We start from the raw sequence: 13,329 nt of genomic DNA, 5'->3' as shown, positions 1-13,329 counted from the left end.
TAGAATATAGAATATAGAATATAGAATATAGAATATCACAAAACCGTTTTCAGAAAAAACATTTACTGCATACAAAGAGTTGCTGCAAGAAAATATTGTTTTAAATGTGATCGCAAATCATTGGGAGGCCAATTTGGCCAAAATTTCCCCAAATACACTTATAGTTGGTGACACTTTATGTCCCCATTTCAATTCGCTTCTTGGCCAAGTGAGTACTTTTTCTTTCTACACCTCACACAAAATTTAGGCCAAAATTTTGAAACTGTTTCAAGCTCCACACAAATGGCTAGTTTTCGATAAAAATTTTACAAATCAAAGATTTTCAACAAATGATTTGCTATTGGACAGTAACTTTGCTGTGGCTTCAGAAATTTCAAATGATCGATTTCATCTAAAACTCTGGTACAAACGGGCCCAAAACGACACGGAATTGATATTTAACGATTTGGGAATTTTCTCGAATAATAGTTTTGAGTATTACAATCAATTTGTGTTAACTCAAAATCGATCAAATTTAAGTGGGGTTAATTTAACGGTTTCGTATGTGGTCACGAGACCAGAATACCCCTTTGATATTGAGGATTACCGCTTTCGACACTTCGAGTCCTATAGTAGAATGAGTTTTGCTCTTGTGAATCCAATGCTTGAGATGCTGAATTGCACGAAGAAATTCATTCAGCGAGACTCCTGGGGGTACAAGGGGCAAAACGATACGAAATTTTTTGGGGGTATGTTCGGCGATATTCAAAACGGTAATGCCGAAATCGGCGGTACCGTATCCTTCTACACTCTTGATCGCATGACAATTGTTGATTATCTCTCAGTAACAACTCCAACAGACTTAAAATTTATCTTAAGAGCATCGCCGTTGAGTTACGTCAACAATCTCTTCACTTTACCCTTCGATATAAATGTTTGGTACTGCTGGTATTTTACCATAGGAGTTACTGTCTTAATTTTGTATTTGATTGTTCTCTGCGAAAGTAAGTACGAAAATGCCTTAAAACGAAGAAATAACGTTGATAATATAAAACCAAAATTCTCTGATGTTGTTATGGTCCAAATTGGGGCCATTACTCAACAAGGCTCCGAAAACGAGCCTAAAGGCTTGTCTGGACGAATTGCTGTGTTCATCGTGTTCTTGGTTTTAATGTTCTTGTACACGTCGTATTCTGCGAACATTGTTGTGCTTCTACAATCAACGTCTGCAAATATTAACACTTTGCAAGACTTACTCAACTCAAAAATAAGCTTGGGGGTTGAAGATATAGTATATAACCATCATTACTTTCAGGTAATGCCACATTTGTTTCAGCAAACTGAATTTTTATTTATTTATATTTCAGACACAAAAAGAACCCACTAGGAAAGCAATCTACGAGAAGAAAATAGCCCCCAAAGGTCAGAAACCGAATTTCATGAGTGCAGAAAAGGGGATAGAGATGGTGAAAAACGAGTTTTTCGCCTTCCACATTGAGACAACATCTGGTTACAAGGTGGTAATGGACACGTTTCAAGAACACGAAAAATGTGGATTAAGCGAAATCGATTATTTGAATGTTGTGTATCCAAGTATTACGATGAGGAAACATTCACCATATAAGGAAATTGTCAAAGTTAGGTAAGAGGGAAAATATGATATTGCAATGATGGTTTTTATATTTTAGTTTTAGAAAAATTTATGAAAGTGGTATACGTCATCGTCAAATGAATCGAATTTATTATAAAAAACCGAATTGTGTTAGCAAGGGAGGGAGTTTTAAAAGCGTCGGAATCGTCGATATCTATTTTTCTTTTGAAATTTTTGCTACTGGGTGTTTTATTGCACTATGGTTCTTATTGATTGAAATATTACTGAAAAAAAGTGGTAGAAAGGGATAATTTCGACACAACAAATAAGCAGAAGCACAGAAACCACGCATTTTCAAAGCAAATGATAATTTATGTAATTAAAAAAAGAGCACTTAATAAATGCAATACTCTTCATTATTATTTATTCATTTTTTATTTGTTTTCGTCTGGTTTACATAAAAGTTGAGTTAGAAATAACAAATTATTCATTGGTAGACACGAGTTAAAATCCAGTTTCATTTTGTCTCAATTTAGGCCATTCATTATTAAAAAAACGAAATGAATATTTTTTATTATTTAAAGAGAGAACAATGGATGATATTTTTTCTATAAATTCATATGTTGTGCTACAACATAGCTAAAAATAAATAGTTGATAAAAACTTATCACTTAGAAATTGAAAGATACAAAATACAGAATATAAAAATAGTATATTATGTTTTTTTTTATTTAGCTGAGCCACTACTCACTTGTACTCCGAACAACATAACTATTTTACTCGCAAACGTATTCAGATCGGGAGTAAAGAGCAACACTATAGTGAGCAAGTAAATAAACAAAATAATCAAAATGCTTCACAAGTAATAAAATCATAAAAACACTTATATACAAACATCATACTTCAGCATCGGAGTTTGTGTTGAAATTTTCGAAAAAGTTTTTTTAGTTTAGCTAGTGCAGTTAGTAGTGCAAAATATTAAACACTGATATAATCTACAAAGAAAGAGACAAGAAAGAAACAACATTGGTAAATGTCAATATAATGTCGTGGTAAAAGTAAAAACGCTTATGCGCAAAAATAAAACTTTTACTCCATGATTGAAAGGTAAAACCTTGACATTTAGTCATAAAAGTGGTCACTTTTGTGACGTTTGCGGATAAACCAATTTATTAGAAACTCGTATTTTATATTTTTAATTGTTTGTTTGCGTTAAAATTAGGGAAATTATGGTAATCTTTGATAAACTACAATTGTTTTAACTCAACACATCTTCAAAAATGACCGTGACCTTTCTGAAAGGCACAAAAATTTGTTTATAACGACCTACTAATTTCCTGAATTTGTCTATAAAATATCATGTGACTGTATTTGAAACTTTTTAGTTAATTATTGCGATAAAAACCACATTAAATAGTCGCTCACAATACAAAAATTTAGTTGAAATGCAGCTACTACTGTTGCTAGTTGAATAAAAAAAATGTTTTTATTTAAATTGAAGTAAAATGAAGTGATATTTTTCTACTTTCGGAATTTTAAACAAACACTATGTCAAATTTAGATAGTTCCTTAGACTCGGTTTTAATCCAACTTGGTGATTTTGGAAAGTTTCAGTCATTTATTTTTGGATTAGTGTGTTTCGCTACAATTCTACATTCAGGAGCTTATGTTGCATTTGTGTTTACTGCTAGGGATGTTGAGTACAGGTAGGTGTTGTTTAGTTTTATAAAAAGATTTCTAAAAAAAAATTTTTAATTTCATTTCAAAACTTTAAAAAACTTTATTTTGGACAATTTTTTATTATAAAACTCATAATGTTTTAAATAATACTTCTTAATTAGAAGTTTTAGCTAAAACACCCAAGCAAATATTGTGCTAAGAGCAAACATTACTATATTTTGATTAATTCTAAATTTTCACATAATTTTTTTAGTTTTTTTTTTATATAAATTAATTTAATTTGTAATTTGTGTATTTCAGATGTGAAATCCCTAAATGTGATACAGAAAACTCCCCCTTTGATCCACCTTGGTTACAAAATGCTGTCCCATTTGATGGTAAAGTTCCAGACAAGTGTATAAAATATGCAATTAATGGTACAGATGATTTTGCAAATTGTACCGAAACTAGTAATTTTACCACCAAGGTAGAAAAGTGCAATAAATTTGTTTACAAAACAAGAGAGAAAAGTATTTTACAAGAGGTGAATGTTCTTCTATAAATTTGAAACATTACAGTACATATTGTAAATATTTTTTTATGCTTTCAGCCCTCATGCTAGGTGACCTACAAATTTTCTTTAATTTTACAAGAATTTCCCATACAAAATTTTAAAAATTTAACGTAAATTTTCTTTTTTTTGTATTTTTATTTTTCATTACAAAAATCTCCCTTTTTTGACTCACTTTTGCAAATATTGTCCTTAAAACCTTCCTTTTTTTTAGTATAACCTTCACTGCGACGATAACGTGTGGAAACTAACACTAGTTGGCACCATTAACAACATGGGTCAATTTTTAAGCATGTTTATTTCGGGAATTATATCCGATAAGTAAAAGAGTGATTTCAACATATTTTCCATAATTAAATTTGTACAAACTTAAGGTTTGGTCGCAAAATCGTATTTATCTTGGGGCTAATATTCTGTAGTATTTGTGGATTAATTCGCACACAAGCTCCTAGCTACATTTGGTTTTTAGTATTTGAATTTCTGGATGCTGTTTTTGGTGCAGGCAGTTACGTTTGTGGATTTATCTTGGGTATAATATTTTTATTAATCTACTGAAGTTATCACCTTTTTCCAGGTGTTGAATTGGTAGGACCAAAAAGAAGAATTTTGATTAGCACACTTCTAAGCTCTTCCTACACTTTAGGAGAAGTTTTCGTTGCAGGTTTGGCTTGGAAATTCCAAGACTGGAGGCATGTAATTATTTTCTAATCAACCAAGTTTAAATTTATTTTTAGACTTATTATCTACTTTCTATACGGTCCTCCGTTGTTTTTGTTTGCATATTTCTGGATAATCCCAGAATCGATTCGATGGAATTTGAGTAAAGGGAAAATAGAAGAAGCCAAAGAAACACTAAAACGAGTTGCAAAAGTGAATGGTAAAGAAATATCGGAACACTCCTTAGAAAAACTATTCAAAGTGAGCCAAGTCAAAACTCAGGATTCTTTCTTTGATGTGTTTAAATCCCCGATTTTGGTTTGTCGACTTGTTGTTTGCTTTTTTTGTTGGATTACTTGCTCCTTTCTTTTCTTTGGCCTAACACTGAATTCCATAGACTTGGCGGGGGATCCTTACTTGGATTTCATTCTAACTACTCTGGTAGAAATACCAGCATATTTCGCTTGTATTTACCTTGTAGATAAATTAGGCAGAAAGAGGTCACTTAGTGGCTCCTTTTTTCTAACTGGCATTTCCTGTTGCCTCTTCACATTTATTCCAAAAGGTAAATTAAAATCATTTTAATTGGTATTTCATCTAAATTTTTTATATTTAACTCTTCAGGCTCTCCAAATGTAAGTCTTTTTTTGTGGTTGTTGGCAAAATTTGGTTCCACAGCTGCGTACACAGTGATATTTGTAATAACAAGCGAACTGTTTCCAACACCGTTGAGACATTCTTTAGTAGGAGCATGCTCGACTTTTTCCACAATTGGTTCAATGGTGGCTCCCCAAACTCCTCTACTGGTACTCAAAAAAACATCAAATGAAGTAAAAAAACTCGAAATTTTAGGCCCAAATTTGGGACCCTTTACCCACGATTTTGTACACCATCATGGCTGTGATCGCAGGATTTTTAACACTCCTGTTTCCTGAGACAAGAGATGTGAGGTTGCCAGACACCATTGAAGAAGCTGTTCGCATAGGGAAAGGCAAAATGCACATTTGAGGGCTCATTGTGATAAAATTAGACAAGAATCTTAAATATATTTTTTTATTTTCTTTTGAACCTCTTTATTTAAGCGCTACCTGAAACTGGACTAAGACGACCAAAAACGAAATTGTCGCATCCAAAATTTTCAAAATCGTAGTCCTGTTGACTGAAAAAAACCGTGCTGCTGAAAATTTCGGAAAATTAGCAACCCCCATTTCGACGAATTTGAGCAAATTTCTGGAATTGGGTGATATTTTCAGGTGTTTCAATGAAATTGTTAGAATTTTCTCAGACTCGGATAAAACCGAGTCGCATGTAATGATAGTCACAAGGTTGCCACTCTGAAAAAATTAAAAGTTGAACGAAATGGGTTGAAATTTATAAACTTACGCAAAATAAAACCATGACAAAAATATCGGCCAAAATCCATTCAATCTGTGTTGAGAGAAAAGTATCAGACGGGTAAACGACCATTTGGAGGCTGGAATGGACCTATTGAGGAGAATAGGCCATCCAAAAATGTTATTAAAAATATTGACACTTTCTTTTAGAAGTATGTAATCATGGGAGACTCTCTTTAGAGTTGTGTTTGTGATATTTGTCTTAAGTATTTGTGTCAAAAATTGGTACCTTATTTTGAGAATTTTCAAAATTTCGTACATTAGAAAGTTTACAAAAAACTGTACGTACAATTTAGGAAAATTAATCGTAAACTGCTTGACAAAATCTATTCCAACAACGTTTACAAAAACAACGTTCAGGTAAACATTAATCGTGAAAAATATCACATTGGTGGCTATGAACCCAAAATGGTAATTTTTATCTAGTATTGGGCAGTTTGAAAAATCAATTTTAAACATCTCAAAAAAAATTCAGAAGTCGTTGGTTCACAAACTTTAAAGTTTTTTGGCGTTATTGCTAAGTAGTTCCCGATTTTGAACAAAACTCGTAACAGTTTCAGACCCATTTTGAAGTTGTTTGAAGCGTTTATTATTACGTCAACAATAAACTGTTTGTAAATATTGCCTAATTTCAGGTTTGTGGCTTTTCCTGAAACGTTAAAATTGAAATAGTTTTGTTTGTACTAAGAAAAAGAGTCGAATGAGAAACATAAAGAGGAAATAGTAGATTACACACCGAGGTGGGAGGTGCTTCATTACCAATATCAATAAGCGAGCTTGTATACTATTTTATTCGCAATAATTCTCTTTAACGAACAGAAAGGCAATAAAGATATCAAATTTTGGAAAACGTGACATATGACAGTTCACGTTGGGAAGTAGCCACTTCCTTATGAGTTTTGTACGATAGCGCAATTTGTAAATTTTTGAAGCGTTTAAAAAACTCGTCAACATTGACAAAGCAAATTCCCAGTTCGTTAAAAACGGAATATTTAAATATTTTTAGCCCATTCTTCGATTAAGATTAATTTGATTACCACTTTCGGTATTTCGAAGAAAATAATAAACACTTTCAGGGTATTAAATGTATCGATTATTACCATTATTTGAACGCAATTAAACACAAAATGGATGTAATGAGAGAAACAACTTCCTTTCCTAAAATCCTTGTTTATTTAATGAGATGTTGTGGAGTGTTTTACATTTTTACGATGGAAAGCTTCGTGTCTTAAAACACTCAAAACGCTTCAATTTTTGGTCAAGCATTTGTTTATTTTTTGCTTTTGCTTTACAATTTGAACTATTTTTATTTTATTTGGAAAAATTGAGTTATGGGTATTTGAATTATTACAAAAGTAACCTTAAAATTTTATGGTTTGTTAATTTTTTTTTCAAAATTTGAGAACACCGGAAGAAAGATCTAAACTTTCTCTTTCAAACGGAAAAAAAACGAATTCAAAATTTAAAAAAATAGCAGAGTTACCGATTTTTAAAGTGGAAGGTGCAGATGCAAAGTTTTTTAAAAACTCCAAATATGACCTGATAAAAACTCCCTTAAAATAACCCGATTAATCCAAAAACGCAGTAAAAAATATACCTTTCCATTTAAAATAAGAAAGTTGACACCGACTTCCGGTATAAGCGGAAGTGCCGCCATCTTGAAAATATTTTCATTTAGGAGAACTTAATGGTTTATGGCTATGTACCAATTTTCAAATAAATACGATTATTCCAACTCCCAATACTTCTAAAGTGGGGTTTAGACGGAACATCCTGTACATATAGCGTCTATGCTAATTATTGAAAAACAATAATATTATTTATTAAAAAAATGAAATTTTACGATACATAATACATACCCTAGTTACGAAGTTGTTTATTTTTTTAACAAGCATTCAAGTGAAAGCAATTGCAATGAAAACTGCTAAACTTCTCTTTACCGCACTAGTACGGTAAAAACTGTCATTACAATAAAAAAGTTTGAAAGATGATACATAACATACTGAAAATAAATAAATAATTATTATTGAGGATTATTATATTTGTTTATATAAAAAAAATGCAAAACACCCACCTTTGGATAAGATTTTTTTATTATTTTACTGTTTTCATCATAAAGCCCCGGTTGTATAAAGCTGTGTCAACTTTAACAAGATTTTGACAATCAATTAAACATGAATAAAGCAATCAACACGTTCAAAGAGGGGTCACATGATCAGTTAAAATCATGTTGACACATCTTTATACAACCGGCCAAGAATATATTATTTTAAGTTTGAAAGTTAAAAAAATATTTTTATTCGACGTAAAATTTTTGCAAATTCCTTTATTTGAACATAATAACTAGAAACTTTTTTTACATGTTTCATAAACCTACTGTTTAACCTGATTGAGAAACGAAATTTAACAATGTAATAAACACAACAGGTACATTTCAGTCTCCATTTTCCAAAGAAATAATACGTGGTGAACCAGGCTCATCTGCATTCTTATAGGCAATGCTTACTTTATTGTTGCTATCCACATTCAATCCCATACAAACACATTTGAGCTTTTCTTTTGATAAATTTTTCCTGAAAATTTCTACATAGCCTATACTTTCAATTTGTTCAAAAGCCTCTAATGCACTCTGACAGTGATTGACCTTAATTATTACTGCTTTATTTTCTGAATTGAACGCAAGTACCGACAGTTCAGTGCAACACTTGTACTTTGATGACTTACACAAACAGTGGAAAATCTCACAATGGTACATGTATTCGTGGGATTGGTTCCATTTTTCGCTCACATGTTCAAATACCTCCTGCATAGAACTAATTAACCTCTTCACAATTTCATCACTTAAATCATCTGGATCATCTAGGAACTCCTCGAACACTGCCGTTACTTTTGCAGTGAGATAATCATAATGATTTCCAACATCCGTATTGATCAGTTTTCTAAATTCGTTCTCAATAAATGTATTAAGAATTTTAACTTCAAATATGTCTTCTTCTATATTTTTTTCATACACTAAATACCCTTGTTGCATCAGAAAGGAAAGGTAAACATCAGGTTTTAAGAGAGTCCTTTTCTCTTCCCTCTTCAAAATCACGTCACTCAGGTCATGGAGGTGTCTTAGCTCTAATTTATATGGAATTTCACATTTAATGTGTCTTCCCGACAACAACTTTTCAATTGCGATCCGAACAATTGGTATCTTAAGTCCCTCTCTTGCGCCCGCTATGATTCCAGACTGCTCCCAATAATTGCTTATCTCTCCGTTTTCTAGAGCGTTCACAATTGACCAAATAGGATATATCTTGACTCTACTCCGTCCAATACTTTGGTATCCGTTGTAATATGATTCCACTTTTTCTTTAGGGAGTTTGTTCACGCCCTGCCAAAATTTCTCAGTAAACTTTGTTGTGAGCTGCTCCAGTTCTTCTTCTGTTATGCCATAAAATACTTCATACCTATCATCACCACCCAGTGCTCCTCTGAGAAACATGTGTTTTTTCACATTGTTTGACACGCTTACTGAACTCATATAAGATATCCCTGTGATCAAAGCACGAGCTATGAAACTGTCTTGTCGCTTCAAAAGATTTTTAAAGAAAACGGTAAGCAGGCCATTAACTTTTTCGCAAAGATCTTTATTTATGAAGAGTGTGTTGTTAATAGGCGCGTCGTACTCGTCAATGAAAAGATAAATTCCATGATTGTAGTGTTTGTGTAAAACTTTAGCTAGGAATGGCAAAGCTTCTGTTATATGAATTGACAATAAAGCCAATAAAATCGCTTCTGGGGTGCTTGCTATCATGTCGTATCTCATTTGGATTCAGGTATTTTTCAAACTGTTCTTTATCTTCTCTGTCAAGCACAGTTGAGCACAGTAAATATTTGTGCTCCTCGAATGCACGTCTTACGGCATTACTAAACTCAAGAAAAATTCCCAGATAATCATCACTACTACCAATCGGTTGGAAATCTATGTGAATGGTCGGATATTATCCCACGATGGCGAGAGAACTCATCCCACTTGGAAATTTCCAAGTTCCCATCTTCAAACAGACGCAAATTCATCTCAGGAAATGCACGATCATTTTCTGTTGACCTCAGAATTTCTTGTCCTACTTTATCTCCTGTTGTGTATACCTTCTTCTTCACAAACTCTTCTACCATGTTCATGATGGTGGACTTGCCGAATCGTCTTGGTTTTGTGATAAGAACATATTTTGAATCCCCGAATAGAACCTCTATAATTTTTGTCTTATCAACAAAGTGGTCTTTTGCCATGATCTCCGAAAACAGTGATGAACTAGAGTCGATCTTTGGTTTATGTAAATAAAAGTCATTGAATTATTTAGTAACTAACACAACAACTTACTTTGTTTCCAGAGATAGCAGCAGTTCCATCCACACCTACAACTTTACCGTGGGATGTTGTACCCTGGAAAAAGAATACAGAAACATACAAATATTGAATATTCACATAAGTTGCGAATCAACAAAATATTTATTTGAAACAAGTGAGCCACTCACTGCAGTTGGTTCGACTGTGTCGTCAGGGTTGGAATTTGGCCTTTTTTCGGATTCTATTGCTGTTGTATTTCGTCCACTCTTTCTACCACCAGGCATGATGAAATAAGGTGAAGAAAAAAAATTGGACTGGTTATCAAGAAAGCTGTAGCAAAATATAAACACAATTATTTGCATTGGGAAAGACCATTGATTTTGATATTTATTTATAATAATTTAATAATGAGAAGGGGTATAAATTGCCTTTAACCATACAAGTCAAATTAGACCGAAAACAAATCTCTATTACATGGCAAACCATAACCAACAAAAGTTTAATATTAGACAAAATTTCTAAAATAAATTTTAAAAAAATGGCAAATACTAAAGACAGTAAAATTGTTGCAGAGTATTACACACCATTAAAAACAAGACAACAATCTGAACTCCAACAATTTAAAAATTGTTACAAATCTTTTACTCAAGATAAAGAAACTAAATATACCAAGAAATATCAATAAAGTAACGCAAATGAGAAATCGTAATTTTGCCATTGAATATCTCAATTCTACTGTAAATAAAAAACTAACAAAGAATTCCCTTAATATGGGACTAAATTCAGTTGGAATTAATATTGCATGTAAAACGAGAACAAACGGGAACAAACCAGAGCAATCCGGAACAAAAGAGAACAAATCGGAACAATTGGGAACAAAAGAGAAAAAAAATAAAAGAAAAAAATATTCGATAATGTAGAACATAAAGCAGGTAGTCGTAAAAATATAAGTTTAGATAAAGAAACAGATGAATTAATTAGTAAATCTTTAGAAACTTTTCAGTCATAAATGGACAAACTAGTTTCATACATTCGCAACGATGAAAAAGAAAAATGAAAAAAAGATTTAAAACCTATTATTACTGAAATAGACAGATTAGAAGGGGGAGCAAAAATAGTTGGTTTCAAACAAGAAGTTGTAGATAAATATATTGCAAGAAAAGCAGCTAATTTATTCCTTGAACAATTAATTATGACTGACTGTGAGCTAGAGTCCGCTTATAATAAAATAGATGAATTGGAATATAAATTAGATAACTACAATAATTATGATCCTAAGAAACTAGCAGAATTAAGAAACAAAACAAAACATCGATGATGTAAAGAAAAGAACTTTGAAAATATTTGAAAGACATACCTACTAAAAATATGAGAGCAATAAATGAAAAGATTCAAAAATTGTAAATTAAATGGAAAGTACTGTATTCAAGAATTTAAATATATTCAATGAAGAATATCAAAAATTCCGAAAAAAGTTTTCAAGTTAATAAATTAAAAATTATTATTTTTGTTCTTATGTTTATTATCGTAATTGTTATTATTGTTTTCTTAATTTATTACTTCAACACTAATAAAAAATAGCGATTTATTCAACAATGTCCATTAACGTACCATGATGATACTAATACTAATAATAGTTTATCTATGCTAATACGTGTCAGATAAGCAATTGCCTACCTGTACCTAATTTTAAGTTAAGTACAAGTAGTACAACACGTGTTACAACTTCCCAGTGATAACAGTATAATAAATATAATTATTCTAGTTATTAATTACTACCATGTTTTGGACGCGAAAACAATGTTTTTTTTTCTTTTATGACATTGAAAAACGATTACAACAATATAAAAACCACGTTCGTGGGTCAGGATTCAGTTATTTGATTTACTTTAATTTTATATACAACCGAATGTCAGACGAATTACATTTTACTTATAACATTTAATAAATATCAAGACATTGACTTACCTGTTAAAAACGATTGGAGATCTAATAAAACACATGCAAACGCCACCGACAAGTAAAAAGGCAAACTGAATTATCGACCGAAGTCCGAAACAGCGCCGCGCGCGATCCTGGTCTAGATGGCGCCATCCATATTATCGTTCATGGCCAACTTCATCTGTCTTCCGCTGCGCTCCATACGGCCGTAACATAACGAACCAAAAGTCAATTCTCCTAACCTCAAAAATATCGTCGAAATCGTCCGGTAAGTAATGCCATCTACTTGGTTAACTGAAAATCATCTGGACTTCATTAATAAATTCATTCTTTCTAAATAAATTTCTTACTTTTAAGTTAAATAATAATTATTGATGGAAATTGTTCTTTTTTAATAAACGTTAACAAAAATTCAACAATACAATAGAAATATGTATTAATTATAATAATGAAATCAAATAACATGAAAGAACCAATCGGGAAGAATAATTATTGTACCAGATTTCTTCGATGAGGCTACATCATGTTGTTATAATTTAAAAATTTTTCGACTTACGGGTTTGTTCTGAACAACTTTSCTTTTTACATTATCGGTTTTTTCGAGACAAATATTATTTAAAATTGGTTTAGACAAGAGTTCAATTATTAATTTACAAATCTTTTCTTTATGTTCATTGCAGGTAAAAATGACGTTTTGAAGAATATGTGGATATAAAAGATTGACTAATTGTTGGCAAGGATTTTCTGCAAATAAATATGGTAAAACCTGCAAAACAATGTCTGATAATTCTTTTAAAATACCCACAAACTTATAATTAGGGTATATCAGACCACCACGATCTTGAAGACAAATTAAACGTAATAAAGGTCCTGGAGTTACCGTAGATAATAATGGTGAGAGACATGTATCGCAGTGAAATGTCTCGTCTAATTTTTTTATAATATAACCAGCTACAAAAGCAACAGATGCTGCATATATGCTGTTCTCAGGAATAATAATGTTTTTTAAATGTCTAATTTTTTCTAATATTTCAAAAGGTAATAGCAACTCTGGGTCAATTACATCATAAAATGATAGTTCACTTTCAGGTTGAGATTTTGAAACTTGTGCCGAACTAATATAATCAATACTTTCTAAAAAAAATTTCGAAAAATCTTATCGTATACTTTATCGTTCATCAATTAGTTTTTTCAAAAAATT

General features: G+C 31.7%; 3 protein-coding genes across 5 annotated transcripts; 2 read left to right on the top strand and 1 right to left on the bottom strand.

Annotated features, from left to right (window-relative positions):
• Nucleotides 1-616: 616 nt before the first annotated feature.
• LOC123007720 (glutamate receptor 3-like) lies at nt 617-1,881 on the top strand. The gene is made up of 3 exons (XM_044403138.1): nt 617-1,294; nt 1,347-1,621; nt 1,668-1,881. Exons 1-3 carry the CDS (start codon nt 617-619, stop codon nt 1,879-1,881), a joined length of 1,167 nt encoding a protein of 388 aa, XP_044259073.1.
• Nucleotides 1,882-3,118: 1,237 nt separating this feature from the next.
• Nucleotides 3,119-5,478, top strand: LOC123007859 (solute carrier family 22 member 3-like). The gene is made up of 8 exons (XM_044403344.1): nt 3,119-3,276; nt 3,551-3,773; nt 4,015-4,121; nt 4,175-4,329; nt 4,375-4,489; nt 4,535-5,022; nt 5,082-5,263; nt 5,310-5,478. Exons 1-8 carry the CDS (start codon nt 3,119-3,121, stop codon nt 5,463-5,465), a joined length of 1,584 nt encoding a protein of 527 aa, XP_044259279.1. The 3' UTR covers nt 5,466-5,478.
• Nucleotides 5,479-8,042: 2,564 nt separating this feature from the next.
• On the bottom strand, nt 8,043-12,272 carry LOC123007860. 3 transcript variants are annotated; one of them, XM_044403345.1, is made up of 4 exons: nt 12,156-12,272; nt 10,376-10,517; nt 10,221-10,283; nt 8,043-10,162 (listed from the first exon to the last, which is right to left on the bottom strand). In XM_044403345.1, exon 4 carries the CDS (start codon nt 9,663-9,665, stop codon nt 8,286-8,288), a length of 1,380 nt encoding a protein of 459 aa, XP_044259280.1. In that variant the 5' UTR covers nt 9,666-10,162; nt 10,221-10,283; nt 10,376-10,517; nt 12,156-12,272; the 3' UTR covers nt 8,043-8,285. The 3 variants fall into 3 exon arrangements, with proteins under 3 accessions (XP_044259280.1, XP_044259281.1, XP_044259282.1); XM_044403346.1 differs by having other exon boundaries at nt 8,043-10,171; nt 12,156-12,266; XM_044403347.1 differs by having other exon boundaries at nt 12,156-12,266.
• Between the last annotated feature and the right edge of the window lie 1,057 nt (nt 12,273-13,329).

The sequence above is a fragment of the Tribolium madens genome, unplaced genomic scaffold, assembly GCF_015345945.1.
Source record: "Tribolium madens isolate multiple individuals breed KSU strain unplaced genomic scaffold, Tmad_KSU_1.1 Scaffold_3;HRSCAF=73;Tcas5.2_LG2, whole genome shotgun sequence".
In the NCBI taxonomy this organism is placed as follows: domain Eukaryota; kingdom Metazoa; phylum Arthropoda; class Insecta; order Coleoptera; family Tenebrionidae; genus Tribolium; species Tribolium madens.
Note: the sequence above shows the minus strand (reverse complement) of the source record. Positions and strands in the feature narration are given on the sequence as shown.

Excerpts from the sequence above, each read along its gene's own strand:
- LOC123007720 (XM_044403138.1), top strand. The coding sequence starts at position 617 with ATGAGTTTTGCTCTTGTGAATCCAATGCTTGAGATGCTGAATTGCACG. Across the intron at positions 1,295-1,346 it reads ATAACCATCATTACTTTCAG|ACACAAAAAGAACCCACTAG; the intron begins GTAATGCCACAT and ends TTTATATTTCAG. Across the intron at positions 1,622-1,667 it reads AAGGAAATTGTCAAAGTTAG|TTTTAGAAAAATTTATGAAA; the intron begins GTAAGAGGGAAA and ends TTTATATTTTAG.
- LOC123007859 (XM_044403344.1), top strand. The coding sequence starts at position 3,119 with ATGTCAAATTTAGATAGTTCCTTAGACTCGGTTTTAATCCAACTTGGT. Across the intron at positions 3,277-3,550 it reads GCTAGGGATGTTGAGTACAG|ATGTGAAATCCCTAAATGTG; the intron begins GTAGGTGTTGTT and ends TGTGTATTTCAG. Across the intron at positions 3,774-4,014 it reads AGAAAAGTATTTTACAAGAG|TATAACCTTCACTGCGACGA; the intron begins GTGAATGTTCTT and ends CCTTTTTTTTAG.
- LOC123007860 (XM_044403345.1), bottom strand. The coding sequence starts at position 9,665 with ATGAGATACGACATGATAGCAAGCACCCCAGAAGCGATTTTATTGGCT.